At 39.2% G+C, this 14,171-nt stretch overlaps 2 protein-coding genes across 2 annotated transcripts; both read right to left on the reverse strand.

The window, feature by feature from the left end:
* Nucleotides 1-978: 978 nt before the first annotated feature.
* LOC109908305 (homeobox protein Hox-C5a-like) lies at nt 979-3,643 on the reverse strand. Its single transcript, XM_020506927.2, has 2 exons — nt 2,729-3,643; nt 979-1,674 (listed from the first exon to the last, which is right to left on the reverse strand). Exons 1-2 carry the CDS (start codon nt 3,213-3,215, stop codon nt 1,457-1,459), a joined length of 705 nt encoding a protein of 234 aa, XP_020362516.1. The 5' UTR covers nt 3,216-3,643; the 3' UTR covers nt 979-1,456.
* A 1,176-nt stretch (nt 3,644-4,819) lies between these two features.
* Nucleotides 4,820-7,074, reverse strand: LOC109907068 (homeobox protein Hox-C6a-like). The gene is made up of 2 exons (XM_031794578.1): nt 6,214-7,074; nt 4,820-5,700 (listed from the first exon to the last, which is right to left on the reverse strand). The coding sequence occupies exons 1-2, from the start codon at nt 6,614-6,616 to the stop codon at nt 5,402-5,404; spliced, it is 702 nt and encodes a 233-aa protein (XP_031650438.1). The 5' UTR covers nt 6,617-7,074; the 3' UTR covers nt 4,820-5,401.
* Nucleotides 7,075-14,171: the final 7,097 nt, after the last annotated feature.

A 14,171-nucleotide genomic window follows, 5' to 3' on the forward strand; every position in this document is an offset into this window, starting at 1 on the left:
GCAAAGCTGTGTTTCAACTTATGGTTTTGTCTACTACACTAGCGTACAATATTGACTCACATGATAAAATATCTACTTAAAGCTATATTAATAAACCGTTTTTTTGTTAGCTTTAAAAAAATGTTTTGATATAGACTGAATATAAACATATAGCATACTCTTAACATATTTCATAACCATAGCTTTACATTTGGTCCGTGAGTAAGGCCACTGAAACATCCAAGTCTGTGAGTGGCTAGGCCTATGGAGAAAGTTAGCCTATACATCTCAACCCATATGAATTTAGAAGCAGCTAGCTATGCTCGCTGGCTCAATCATGTTAAAACAGGAACCATTTTATATCTGTGGTGGAGAGGTGGAAACGCAGTAATACAGTTTTATTGGGGGCTTAAACGTGTATGTGCATGCGTCTGTCTGTCAGGGATAGATAGGCCTACTGTAAATGTTTTAAATAGACGTGTGGGACCTCGAATCTATTTCTTAATACTAAGTGCCTATACATGTGTACTGATACAAAACTGCGACACGAATGTGCTGGTAATACGGTATGGGAGGTTTATTCAAACGTTTTCTCAACACCTGTAAGCGTTTTGATTGAATCACAAGCTTAATTCAGACAATTGTACAATAGGCCTTCTGTACATATGCAATTATTGAGCATCTATGGGGGTGGCAGATTATTCAATATGTACACTGTTTCGATTGGTTCAGACAACTGCGAACATATATATATATATATATATATATATATATATATATATATATATATATATATATATATATATATATATATATATATATATATATATATATATATATATATAAGATATGGAATGGTAGGCCTATAGGTATGGGTGCTGTCCTCAAATACCATCACGAAAGTCTTACATATTTGGTTGGACATAATCCATAGTTCAAAAAGTCAACCGTCTGTTTGCTGTAAGCCCGAATACAACAAAGTCACTCAGCGCCCAAATATGAATTTTAAGACATTTAATCAAATAAAAAATGTTCGTCATTATAAGAGACACGAACAGTTAGGTCTCCTCGCTTTGATTGTATTACCACTCAGGATCACTCACTGACATGTTCTTAATTATTATCTCAAGGATAAAAGAATAGGCAGAATGTTCGTGTATTCGCATTGAAACATGAAAGAGGGAGTGGCCTTATAGTCCACAGCTCCTCCCTAAGACTTCCAAAGGTCTTTACACAATCTTTACATTTAGACAACACATTACTATATTTTTGTTCAATATTTTCCTTCCATTTTTACATCCATCAAGCAAAGAATAAAAGTCCACATGTAAAGTTACAAACACGTAATATGCTAATAATGTAATAGTCCGTAACACAAGTGCTGATTTATGAAAACGGCCTTCACGTTTCGAATAATGGTCTCCCTCTGCATACTTCTTTTAGCAGTTCGTCTCCAGATCAGTCATCAACTCCATGTTTATATTGAGTCCTTTGATTTCAGTTTCGAATCCTTCTTCCACTTCATACGTCGATTCTGGAACCAAATTTTGATTTGCCTCTCGTTCAGACAGAGGGAATTGGCGAGGTCAATGCGCCTGCGACGGGTGAGGTAGTGGTTGAAATGGAAGTCTTTCTCCAACTCCAGAGTCTGGTAGCGGGTGTAACTGGTTCGAGAGCGTTTACCGTCAGATGATTCTGAAGTGGTATTAGAGAAAATATGCATTAGCCTACATTTTAGGAAAATCCAAGAGTTATCGAATATTATAAAATCTTAATTCACATAAAAAATAACCTGAGGTCAAGGTTAATGTCGAATGACGTGAGATGAAGATACTGCCTCTCTATTTTGAGTTGCAGCATCTAAAATGATTCAAATCGTTTACAAATGATGAAACGTTCAAGTGACTAAGCCCCAAAGAAGTGAAACTATTTCAATTCAAATTAACTGCTTGAACGAAATAATGAAATTGAAATCATGGGACAAAAGCTCTGGATGAATGAAATGAAATTGTATTCGTCCCTTGCAGGTGTAAAAGGTGTAAACTAACAGTGAAATTAATGTTCTTCTAATTCTATTTCATTGAATACAAAAGCGTATTTATTCTGGCGTTTGTTCATTTCAAATAAATCTTGGAGAAAAAAAACAGCATTTGCTGCACTGGGAAATCCAGATAAATATTAAAAGGAAGAACACTCGCAAAACTATAATTTTGGTCTTTAAAAGTCTTTAATAACCCACCAAATGCAGTGGTAATATTTAGTGGTAACTCCGGCAGTAGGCTATAGCCTAATGGGCAATAGTGGATTTTGGACATGAATACCATCTTTCAATTATATCTGGAGCTTTCCAAGGTGAAAAGTTCACACGGAGGTCAGGGCACATACTTCAACTAGACTATAGCCTATACTCATCTTAGAGTATGATAACCTGTTAGGAGCTGAAAAGCATTAATACATTCACGTAAAAAAGACTACTCGTTTATCGTTTTCTAATATTTTTGTTTCTCTTATCCAATTATGCAGCCATAAATCTAACCGTGGCAGATCACCTCTTCACAGTAACAGAACAGGTTTACGAGCAATAGACGCCTTTGTCATAACATTTATGACCGCCAGTGTTATTATTTCCTGCGTTTGGCCTATAAAACTCAAGACGAAAAACGGTGAATGGACAAAGCAGGATAGCAGGCGAGAGAGAGTGAGTGAGGGAAGTAGTAGGCTTTAAGTTGGCTTTTTTTTTTCAGTTTACCGTGGCTCAAGTGTAGTTTTGTCATCCAGGGAAAAATCTGCGGTTGCTGTTGACTGTCTTGGTGCTTCTTCGAATGGTTTTGACATTTCACGGGTTGCATAGTTTCGACTTTGATTGCGTTTTCTTCAGTCATAGGGTTTTCGACCACTTCCATTGGCCTTCCAGTCCCTTTGCTCAGTACCCCATCACGAAGGCAGTTTTGCACGGAGTTCCGGGAGCTCGCAGCTGAGCAAGACTGTAGTCGTGGTGGAGGTTGAGTGTCCGTATTGCCTCGCAGGCTAGTTTCCATCTCTTCTCGTTTCAGAGAGTTCGCAGTGGAATCAGAGGAGGTGAATGTTCCGTTGAAATGAAGACCTCCGTTATAGGCATAATTGGCTTGATGGAGGGAAGAGAGAGAGCCATAACTGCCAAAACTATTCATGGTGTTAAAGGAGGATGCCTCGTGCGTTTGCTCCTTAAAAATGTTGTTTGCTACGTACGAGCTCATCTTACACGAAACACACAAAAACGGTGCGCAGGGGATTCATGAAGTAAAAACGGCAATAGACTAACAATACATATTGTATCCGAGAGTAGCCTGGGCTAAATATTTTGCTGTTATATTGTTATTTATATTAGTTGTTGCTATTCATAGGAAGCTCTTTGGAAGTTCAAGGGGTATCTTTTTTTTTAATACCACGGTTTATAGGTGGTGGCATTCATATATGTTTTTTTCTTGATTCGACGTGTAATGCCCAAATATGGGGAATAGGATCACGTGCTGATGTTGGCCAGTCATGCATTGGCTTGATATTCCCGGGGGTATATTGATGAATAGGGGGAATGTGCCCGGTAAACTTTGTGCTTTGGGCTGTTGGGGACCATGTTGGGGTCTGGGTGAGGAAAAGGGCGAGACTGTAAGACAATAGCGTCATCTGGTGTCTGGTGTAGGGCAGACCAGGGCGGTCATCTCATCTATGCCCCTCCATAGGCCCACTTCCCTTGCCCTGCTGCATTACATTACGTACCAGCCTCTAGTGGGGGTGGGGCGGTTTGCCCCATAGAGGCACTATGAACAGCAACACTGATTGAGCAATACAAAACGACAAATGCTCCATAGTCGGCTATCGTAATAATAATAATAATTATTATTATTATTATAATTATTATTATATTAAAATGCTGTGCTATTTGAGGCGCCATTATGCTATGTAGGTTTATCTTAATTTGGTTTAAATCGTGTTGATAGTCATCCCGGAAGTGCGGAAGAAATAGGTCCCTGTGCCCAAACTGCCCATATCAACGTTTATTGAGCAGCATAAACAATCTCTAAGCCATTGTTTATAGGCCGATTGCCTAAAGGTTGGACTAGCTTTCAGCTTTATAGTACAATATGGTTTATGGCTTATGTTTGAGTTGATTTTGGTATCCAAAACTTGTTTCCGTTGCTTCTTCATTTGGAAATGTGGATTGGCTACTATGACTATAGAAACCAATACGGATGCTTTCTTAAACAGTAATATGTCAAGTAATATTCATACATGGAAAGATCCATTCACTTAATACTTTGTAGGCTACCTGTAATACATTAAATACTTTGTAGGCTACCTGTAATACATTAAATACTTTGTAGGCTACCAGTAATACATTAAATACTTTGTAGGCTACCTGTAATACATTAAATACTTTGTAGGCTACCTGTAATACATTAAATACTTTGTAGGCTACCTGTAATACATTAAATACTTTGTAGGCTACCAGTAATACATTAAATACTTTGTAGGCTACCTGTAATACATTAAATACTTTGTAGGCTACCAGTAATACATTAAATACTTTGTAGGCTACCAGTAATATATTAAATACTTTGTAGGCTACCTGTAATACATTAAATACTTTGTAGGCTACCTGTAATACATTAAATACTTTGTAGGCTACCTGTAATACATTAAATACTTTGTAGGCTACCTGTAATACATTAAATACTTTGCCAGACTAAACACAGAAATTGTGCAAAACAACATCACTGTCGTATCTGGATTGTAGTGGAGGTTAGTGATCTGTATTGTGATGACCCGTTGCTCAGAATTGTACAAAAGACAGGGACGGACATGTTTTGAAAACATTTTATTCAATGATACACAATTATGATCAAACATAAATTCACAAACCTAAACAACGTGATTGCTCGTGTATTATTTGTCCTCTTTATTAGGTAGTCTTGGGTAACCCAAAACGTTTATTAGGCTAAACAGTGGTAAGTGCCACTTTATGAGAACGTCCATTTGAGCTACACAGGGTACACATAAGCGTACATAGAATATATACAGGCATATCTACAATTTAGGTAGTGTTGTTCACCCCATGAGAGCTTTCAGGATATTTGCTAGATGCATATTGCACAACACACAATTACGATGGGATTCATGGGAAAGTAAAGCTTCAAATACCTATATTATCAAAAACAAAATAAGTGTGCCTTCGCATTTCCTTCACATTTGGAATGCTTATGCATATTGTGTTTGTAAACCATGCCTATGAATTACTTATGTGAATTGGTTGAAGTGATACAAATCGATACATAGATGGGGGGTGGGCAAATAGCAGAATAATATCATGCATTAGAGTTTCTGGTCCTTGAATGGCTAGGTAGTTTAGTTGTAGTCTCATGATTTCGTTTTAAGTGTCTTTCTTTCATTCATTTTGATTTTTTCCCTCTTCCTTCTCCACGCCGTCTCCTTCCTCCACGGAGGTCCCTGTTAATTCACTCCCTGTCACCGTAGACGTTAGAATGCTCTCTTTCTTCCATTTCATACGACGGTTCTGGAACCAAATTTTGATCTGACGTTCTGTCAAACAGAGAGCGTTTGCTATTTCGATACGTCTACGTCTGGTTAGATAGCGGTTGAAATGGAACTCTTTCTCCAGTTCCAGTGTTTGGTAACGGGAGTATATCTGGCGTCCTCTGCGTCTGTCTGATCCAAATCCAACTCCTGTGCAGTTAAAAGAAAAGAAAACAAAGTATTGGATTACACACACACACACACACACACACATATACATAACCAATCTGTACATTTTTCTGATATCAGATTATTTAATCACCATCATCTAGATTAGACATTACAAAAGTACTGACAATGTGATGGCAGCGATTCATGTCCAAAATAGCCTATTTCTGCTCCGGGTAGTAACGCATCTGGCATGCTGTGAAATAAACAAGCGGTTCTCCAAACCATGATACGTAATATGTCCAACGTCTGTTTGTAAAATATACATTATTTATGCAAATTGTTTAAATTAAATATATAAGATTCAGGTTAAACAAAACATACAATTTGGGGCAACTCTTAGAATAGTTACGCATACTCAGAAAGGAGGCCTTTCACCAGGGCGAGACGATACAATGATGTTTTATGGGGCCATAAAAACGAAGTTGCTCTGTTGCTAAGACATATCGTAAAACTGACCCATTTACTTAATTTATTTGTTGTAGTAAAACTCACCGCTGTGAGAGTTCATTCGCTGCATCCAGGGGTAAATCTGGACGTTAGCTTTCTGCTCCTGCGATCCTCCTCTGGCGTGATCCAAGCTGTACTCCTGAGCACTGTGGCTTTGTGCATTCAGCCCTCTGCTTGTTTGTCTGCAACTGGCAAGACCCCCATCCTTGTCTTGAAGAAACACATTAGATCCATACTCATAGGATGCCCGGCTCGGCCCAAAAACAACATTGTCTTGGGGAGAATAGAAAGGATTTGAGTATATTCGATTCTGGTTCACAGCAGCCCCATACGAGGAAAAATGTCTCACTGTGTCATAAGTTGTGGAATTTAGGGACACGTTTGGCAAAACATCTTGACCACCGGATAAATGGCAGGAGAGCGACGGGTTTGCGAAATACGAATTCATACCTTGCCTGTAACCCTCTCCTTTAACTCTCCCCACTTTATCGTTTTTTTTTATCTTCACTTCCCTCTCTCAGTAGCTCCCCCTTCCCGTCTCTCTTTATACTCTGTCTATCTCACACACCTTTGCAAAACCTTCCTTTTATACGTTATCTGCTTCTGTAAAATGGACGGTTCCTTGAGATTTCAATATTATTAATTTCCAGTAAGACGCACTAACCCGAGTGTTTTAGCTGAGGCTCCGAGAGGGAAAATATGACAATGTCAGCTGACCATTCTCCACCAATTGAGAGCAAGGAGTTAAAAGGAAACCGTAGCTTTTAGATAACCAGCTTTAGCTCTAACAACACAGTCAGAAAACACATGCATGAAGTTAGTGAAGCTACTCAGCAAGAAAACAAGACAATATAAACATATAAGTGACATGTGTATCTGTCAGCAATATCAAACTGCTGCCTGTCCAAAACCAGAATACAGTTTATGTCATTTTATAAATGGGACAACTCAATTGATATCTTTACCTCTGTTTAGCCTGCTTATGGGGAATAGTGGAATATTGTGTGTGTGTGTGTGTGTGTGTGTGTGTGTGTGTGGGTGTGTGTGTGTGTGAGAGAGAGAGAGAGAGAGAGAGAGAGAGAGAGAGAGAGAGAGAAGGTAGTTTGCAAGCACATATTTTGCATATTGTAAATGCCACTAACAAGTACAATGTACAAATATATTTGTATAATGTAATTGTTTGACCTGAGCACTGTACACCATTTCAGGGTGAGTTGTACATTTAGACGTTTATGTATCGGTAGCACTCTCATAAAACTCGCGTGCTTTGTTGGTTCTTGTGTTTTTGCTGAAGCAAGAATTTCTTACATTCTTTCCATGATTTACATCGTGTATGAAATGCATTACATGACGTAGGTAAGTATCGTGGCTCGGCTCTGAACTGGTCATTCCGATTGTTAGGGGGAAGGTCGGGGATGCTAAGAATGCGTTTAGGGTCTCCTCTGTGATGGGCAATAAAACCAACTGACGTTGCCCAGCTCACCAATAAATAACTCTATGTATAAATCTCGAGCCTCTGAAACGAATGTGTTGGATTATAATCTCAAAGAAAAATACTAAAATATGTTTTATTTAAAGTTACTACGCTATTAACTGTTTCCACCTTCTATCCTGATAATCCAACAATCAACCGTGAGTACAGCATTGATCAGGCTATGTCAGAGGATGTACCCACAGAGCACTTTTACGGATACAATCACATCTTAGAAATTTAGAGCTAGGTATTTATTCACCTAACCACAATACTCTCTCACCAAATACTGTAATATCAGTCCCAAATTGCATATTATAAACCGGGTTGTTAGAGTCCTGAATGCTGATTGGCTGAAAGCTATGGTATTTCTGACCATATACCACGTGAATGATAAAAAAAACAATTTTTTTACTGTTCTAATTATGTTGGTAATAAGTTTATAATAGCAATAAGGCACCTGGGGAATTTGTGGTATATGGCCACAGCTATTATTTTTTGTAACTTTATTTGACTAGGCAAGTCAGTTAAGAACAAATTCTTATTTTCAATGACGGCCTAGGAACAGTGGGTTAACTGCCTGTTCAGAGGCAGAACGCCAGATTTGTACCTTGTCAGCTCGGGGGTTTGAACTCGCAACCTTCCGGTTACTTGTCAAACGCTCTAACCACTAGGCTACCCTGCCGCTACCTTGCCGCTACCTTGCCGCCCCTGAATACAGCTAAGGGCTGTACAGCTAACTGTACAGCTAACTGTACAGCCCTTAGCTGTATTCAGGGGCGGCAAGGTAGCGGCAGGGTAGCCTAGTGGTTAGAGCGTTTGACAAGGGCTGTATTCAGGCACTCCGCGTTGCGTCGTCTGGGTATAGCCCCTGGCCGTGGTATATTGTCCATATACCACACCCCTCATGCGTTATTGCTTAAATATATGTTATGTGTGTTTCTTTCACACAAATATTACATAAATGAACAATATTTATATGATTTTAGTATCGGTGACATGATGTAGGCTATCTTAAACAAGGAGGTATATTTTGAAATAGCCCAGGACTTTAGCTCTACACCATATGTATGTAAATTGTAAAGTATTAGGTTTGTAATGTTCTTTTCGTTATGTGTCGGACCTCAGCACTACTAGATGTTGCCATTGGCGTCGGCTAATGGGGGTCCTAATAAATCAAATCAAATCAAAAATAGACTTATAATTGTGTTATATGTAGGCCTATGACATGAGCTCGTGCATAACTGAGGGAATTGAGTCATTTATCATTAACAAGAGTCATTAATCATTGAATGAATACCCGGATAAAATGAGGTACAAACTCGACACAACTGTTGTGATCTTGCAGATAGGATACCAATATTCCCCATTGAAGTCTTTTGTTCTCCGTGTGTGACAAAGTTCATTCAACAATAGACTACTGCAAAGCCTTCCATCTGCAGCATCAAAACAGACCTGCACGTAAATCAATTCAGATTGATTCATTTGATTGTTCAAACAACCTTCAAGCTATTCGATAACAAAACGTTGATTAGAGAACGATATTAGCTAAACATTGCCGATATTTCCAAATTGTTTTCAATAATCAATAGTAATAATATATAGTATTGACAATACATTGAGATTTCACAGTATTGAAACTACAAATGTATACAAATGTATTTGACAAGGGGATATCTATACAGACAACAACAAAACGAATCTTTAACTTGCAGATGTAGGTCTATGCTCCTGTTCTGGCCTAAACAGGCCATAAAAGCGAGGACAGAACAAAGACGAGGAAGTCTGTGGTGCAATAAATGTTTCCCACTGGATTAGTGGCCATATGTGACATCCGCAGACTGGCAAACAGGGAGAAAAAAAATAGGAAAACCAAGAAGGAATATTTCATCTTAAAAACCTCTAATTGTAAACAGTATTACATGTGTGTTATTGTGTTAACTACTTGAGGAAATGAAAGGCAGTTGAAAGTGCGTCATAACTCCGAAATGAGACCTATATGCCGATATCCTTCCCATTAAATGTTCTATTAAAGTTGCTTTCGTTTATACTCACAAGTTTGCATTTCACTAGCCTACATAAATAGTGTCCCCATTCTGTGAATAGAATTAGGATTCTCCTCCTACACTCAACTAAGCCAAAATGGTCGCAGACTGTATAGGACTACTGCTTGGGCTACATAAGTCTGGGTGCCTAGCAAATGATGAGAGCCATACAGCCGAGCGCGCGACCGAAATCAGCAATACTCACAATGTATCAACATCACGTACTTCAATGTGTTGTCAACTGTGACTGAGGAGATGTCTGAGTGCGAACCTCAATGATATGACTGCACTTAATACATCGGTATTTCACTTTTTATACCCTTTATAGGCTCTATACATTTTACCCCTATATGACCGAAGTATTTTACATAATTGTTTATAAACCAACTCTGATGATTTTTGTTTTTATACCCTGGAGTTTGTGGTAGTTCCATTGCATAATTCACAAGAGCTGTTGGTATGCGGTATAGTGATGTGAGCTGGGAGAATGAGCTGTATGCCTATGCCTAAGTGGTTTATGGCAGCCCACAAATTACGTGCTTTTGAAGCAGAGAGGAAAGAGCCCGTTTGGCCGGTATTTCTTTGAAGAGGAACATCTGCACTGTTGCACTTTATAGGCTATATGCGTGTAGCTTACTACCCTATTATCTACTAGGCCTACTACTGCTGCCAATAATAATACTAATAATTTACTCAAAACGATATCATTATTTTAATGATCATTCTTAGTAGTAGTAGTAAATGAGGAAACAAGCCAGAACAGTCCAATTAGGCCTAATAATGGTATCACACACTTGTAGTTGTAATCAGGAGGAGCAACCCGGGGTGTCAAAAACAATTCAAAATTTGACTTTGGAGGAACTTCGAAATTTGACATAAGTGCAATAACGTATATTTCTGCAGTGAGACTGAGAGCTTGTTGGTTGTAATAGCCTACTGTTGCAACGTTTGATCTTAAACTGTAACAACATAATAAAATAGAAATACGAAATACCCTTACCAAATCCAATTAGCTTCCCACGTTGATGCAACGTCATCACATATTTTTTGGGGGGGGTTGAAATGACGTGGAAACTACATTGATTTAACCAGTTTTAGCCCAGTGGGGTATAGGCTTTATGCCTGTTATGCACAAGGCTAATGAGAGATGAGGCTGTTTAAGGTGACTAAAACACATCGTAAATCATGTTAATTAGAAATTATATTCTATTTTGATTGCTGATTCAACAACAATGTGTAATAGACATTAAAACCTTTGACCGTACAGCGCATGGCCCTATTATAAGTTTCAAATCCCCAATAAAAAATAACCCCATAGGCATTTGCTATATTTTCTAAATATAAAAATGTATGATATCCATTGGGTTTGATAAACCTTTAAAAAAGCAGCCAAATACAGACAAACAATAAATCACTATTTTCTGCATTAATAAAGCCAGTGTATATCTGCAAACTGACATCTGGAATATTATACACTCTATTCATTTTTACAAGTGAGTTGGGTCAATCGTTGATGTAAGATTTTGAAGTGTAACGTTAGTTACAAGGGGTTGGGGAAGCGAGTTCGCATGTTAGTAATATATGGCTTCTGTGTTATGAATTTTTTATTTGAAGGATATTTCTCTCACTCTGTCTCTGTCTCTGTCTCGCTCTCTCTCTCTCTCTCAAGGATAACCCACTGAAGAGCTAAGATGTAACCCCCATGACAAGCACAATAGGAAACCATGGGGGGAAAAAGGTTCGCGCACAATGACCTAACATTTGATAGGTGCCAGTATGAATTAAACGCACCTGCGAGCATGCTGAAGTGATCAAATGCTCTTCTTTTAGCAATAATGGCTTTACTTTAGGCTATAGAAATAAATAGAAAAGACACAATATGTAACCCCCCCCCCCCCCCCTTTCACGTAGCTTTGCCATCACTACACATGCATGCCATGTGTATTTAGGGCAAATTAATGTACAAGTGTTTACCATATTTAACCAATTATGCACAGGTAAAGGGTTATATCCTATGGAGCTCAGTATACACTATTGGTGATCCAAAAATGATGACGCTCGTGCGTAAAATCTCCTGCGGGAAGCTTAACGAAGCTCGTGCGTAAACCTTAGCAATTTGATTTACGCGCAAGTTGTAGGCTAGTTAGGCGTGGATATCTTAAGCAAGGATTCTGCCCTATGTGTGTGCATATGAATGTTTATAGGGAATGTGATCATGACGATTATTTTGATAATGATTTATTGTTATTTTTGTTATTATGATTTTGACCATGTTTGCTGTTGCTGGTGTTCCTTCAGTTAATATAATTAAATATTGAATCCTTGTTGTTGTGTACAGCTTTATTATTGTATCAGAAAAGAAAATGTTTATTTTCTACTCATAGGCCGTCTCACAACCCACCAATACAGACATAATTTCAAAATGGGGACGGTTGAAATATTTCATACGATATTCCAAGCTGCGTGCATGCTGGTGACAGGTTCAGTCATTTTGGTATGCACATATTTCAGCTCTATATGAAGTTATATCCACACTATTGTGGTATATATAGCCAGCCTACAGACTGACTAACAGATGTAGTTCTGTCCTTGAGCTATTCATGTCTAATAATGTTCTGTATTATGTCATGTTCCATGTTTTGTTTAGACACCAGGAAGAGTAGCTGCTTCATTCGCAACAGCTAGTGGGGATCCCAATAAAATACCCCCCCAATACCAAATAACCCACTACTCCCCCTACACTACCCCTAACCCCCGCCGTGGAAGCGGTAGGCACAAGGGGGCACTGTTAATAGCAGTGAACAACAGTCGTGTGTGTGTGTGTGTGTGTGTGTGTGTGTGTGTGTGTGTGTGTGTGTGTGTGTGTGTGTGTGTGCGTGTGTGTATGTGTGTGTGTGTGTGTGTGTGTGTGTGTGTGTGTGTGTGTGTGTGTGTGTGTGTGTGTGTGTGTGTGTGTGTGTGTGTGTGTGTGTGTGTGTGTGTGTGTCCAAAACACAGTTCAATGTCATCTCTATAATCTGGAAGAATGGCAAAGAAAGATTCAAGCCCCAAATGAACATAGCGCTGCTTACCACAAAACAACATGGTCCCCACAGTGGATCCTCTCGCAATATTTACCCACCCAAGGCAAGCTATCTTCGACAAAACAAACCACACTCTAGCATAACATATGATTACATCTAGACGGTGCGTCATTGATTTTCTGAACAGTGCACTACTGAAGTATCAATTTACAAGCGGAGGCAGTCTTGCATACTATAGGGAAACAACTGAGGTTACAGTAGCCTGCAGGTCAGGTCACGAATACGCAAAATATACATCAATAGCATTCATATCCAATGTCTTTCCCCTCACGTATCTGATACCATATAGCGTGAATGGCATAACGTCTCAAATGCCCCCTTCTAACAGATACGGTTCATATCCAGATACAAGCCAGTGAGGAAGGATCACGGAATCGCTATCTTACCCGCATCTGCGTTCTCGGAGTTGTTTGTAGTGACCGTGACGCAGGATCACTGGTCCAGTGGAAGGGTATGTCGGTGATCCTGGCAAATGGACCTCTACGCCGCTACACCGCGCATGGCAAATGTCTCCAAATCTGCCGACGGATCGAAAAGCAAAAACTAAATTGAACAATTTGGTAACCAGCATAATTTACTGTCCGCTGCTTTCTCTTTCTCTCTTTGTGCAACCGTTGGGTTATTGTTCCTCTAGGATAGGCTACCGTAGACAGGGGCTGGTAAAGGCTGTGACTGTCGTGAAGCCATTTCCAACGGCGAGGCAGGAGCACGTCGGGAAGGGAATGTAGCCTAGACCAAATGCGTTCCATATCCAAAAGCTTAACTGCTATTTAGTCTATACTGAAGGAAAATAATGTATTGGCGATATAATTTCTAAGCCCCTGCTGGGAGAGCTGCTTATATAACGTGAGATCCGAGGAATAGAGAACAGCATAAAGTTCATGTTCACCGAGCGGGTGTGCCACGTGGCTCGCTGCAACCAATCCCAGAATGGATTCAGTCGTAAACGTTGATTACTCAGCTGTAAATGTATCCCAAAACAACTAGGAATGTATTGGACATCCTAGTACTTTTCTCCTTCTTGAGGACAAAGTTCTATAGACCTAAATATTTTCTTAATATTTCTAGTGTAATAAAGAGCAAAACGGAAGCAATGCAAATACCTGTTCCACCTCAATGATGTGAGAGTATTCCCCAATATGCTACTTTATATCAATATCTCAATGTATCCACCAATGTGAACATTGGCAATGAATAAACTATTGGAAGCTTCACAAACACAAACACAAACACACACACACACACACACACACACACACACACACACACACACACACACACACACACACACACACACACACACACACACACACACACACACACACACACACACACACACACACACACACACACACAGCCTATTAGGTAAGTAGATATAGTTTGAGGCCATGCACCTCAATCAAC

Source organism: Oncorhynchus kisutch, linkage group LG17 (assembly GCF_002021735.2).
Source record: "Oncorhynchus kisutch isolate 150728-3 linkage group LG17, Okis_V2, whole genome shotgun sequence".
NCBI classification, from domain to species: domain Eukaryota; kingdom Metazoa; phylum Chordata; class Actinopteri; order Salmoniformes; family Salmonidae; genus Oncorhynchus; species Oncorhynchus kisutch.

Bases quoted from the DNA above. Each gene is read 5' to 3' on its own strand.
- LOC109908305 (XM_020506927.2), bottom strand. From the start codon at position 3,215: ATGAGCTCGTACGTAGCAAACAACATTTTTAAGGAGCAAACGCACGAG. The intron at 1,675-2,728 runs GTAAACTGAAAA...ATACCACTTCAG, and splicing joins AAAACTACACTTGAGCCACG to AATCATCTGACGGTAAACGC.
- LOC109907068 (XM_031794578.1), bottom strand. From the start codon at position 6,616: ATGAATTCGTATTTCGCAAACCCGTCGCTCTCCTGCCATTTATCCGGT. The intron at 5,701-6,213 runs GTGAGTTTTACT...TTAACTGCACAG, and splicing joins GCGAATGAACTCTCACAGCG to GAGTTGGATTTGGATCAGAC.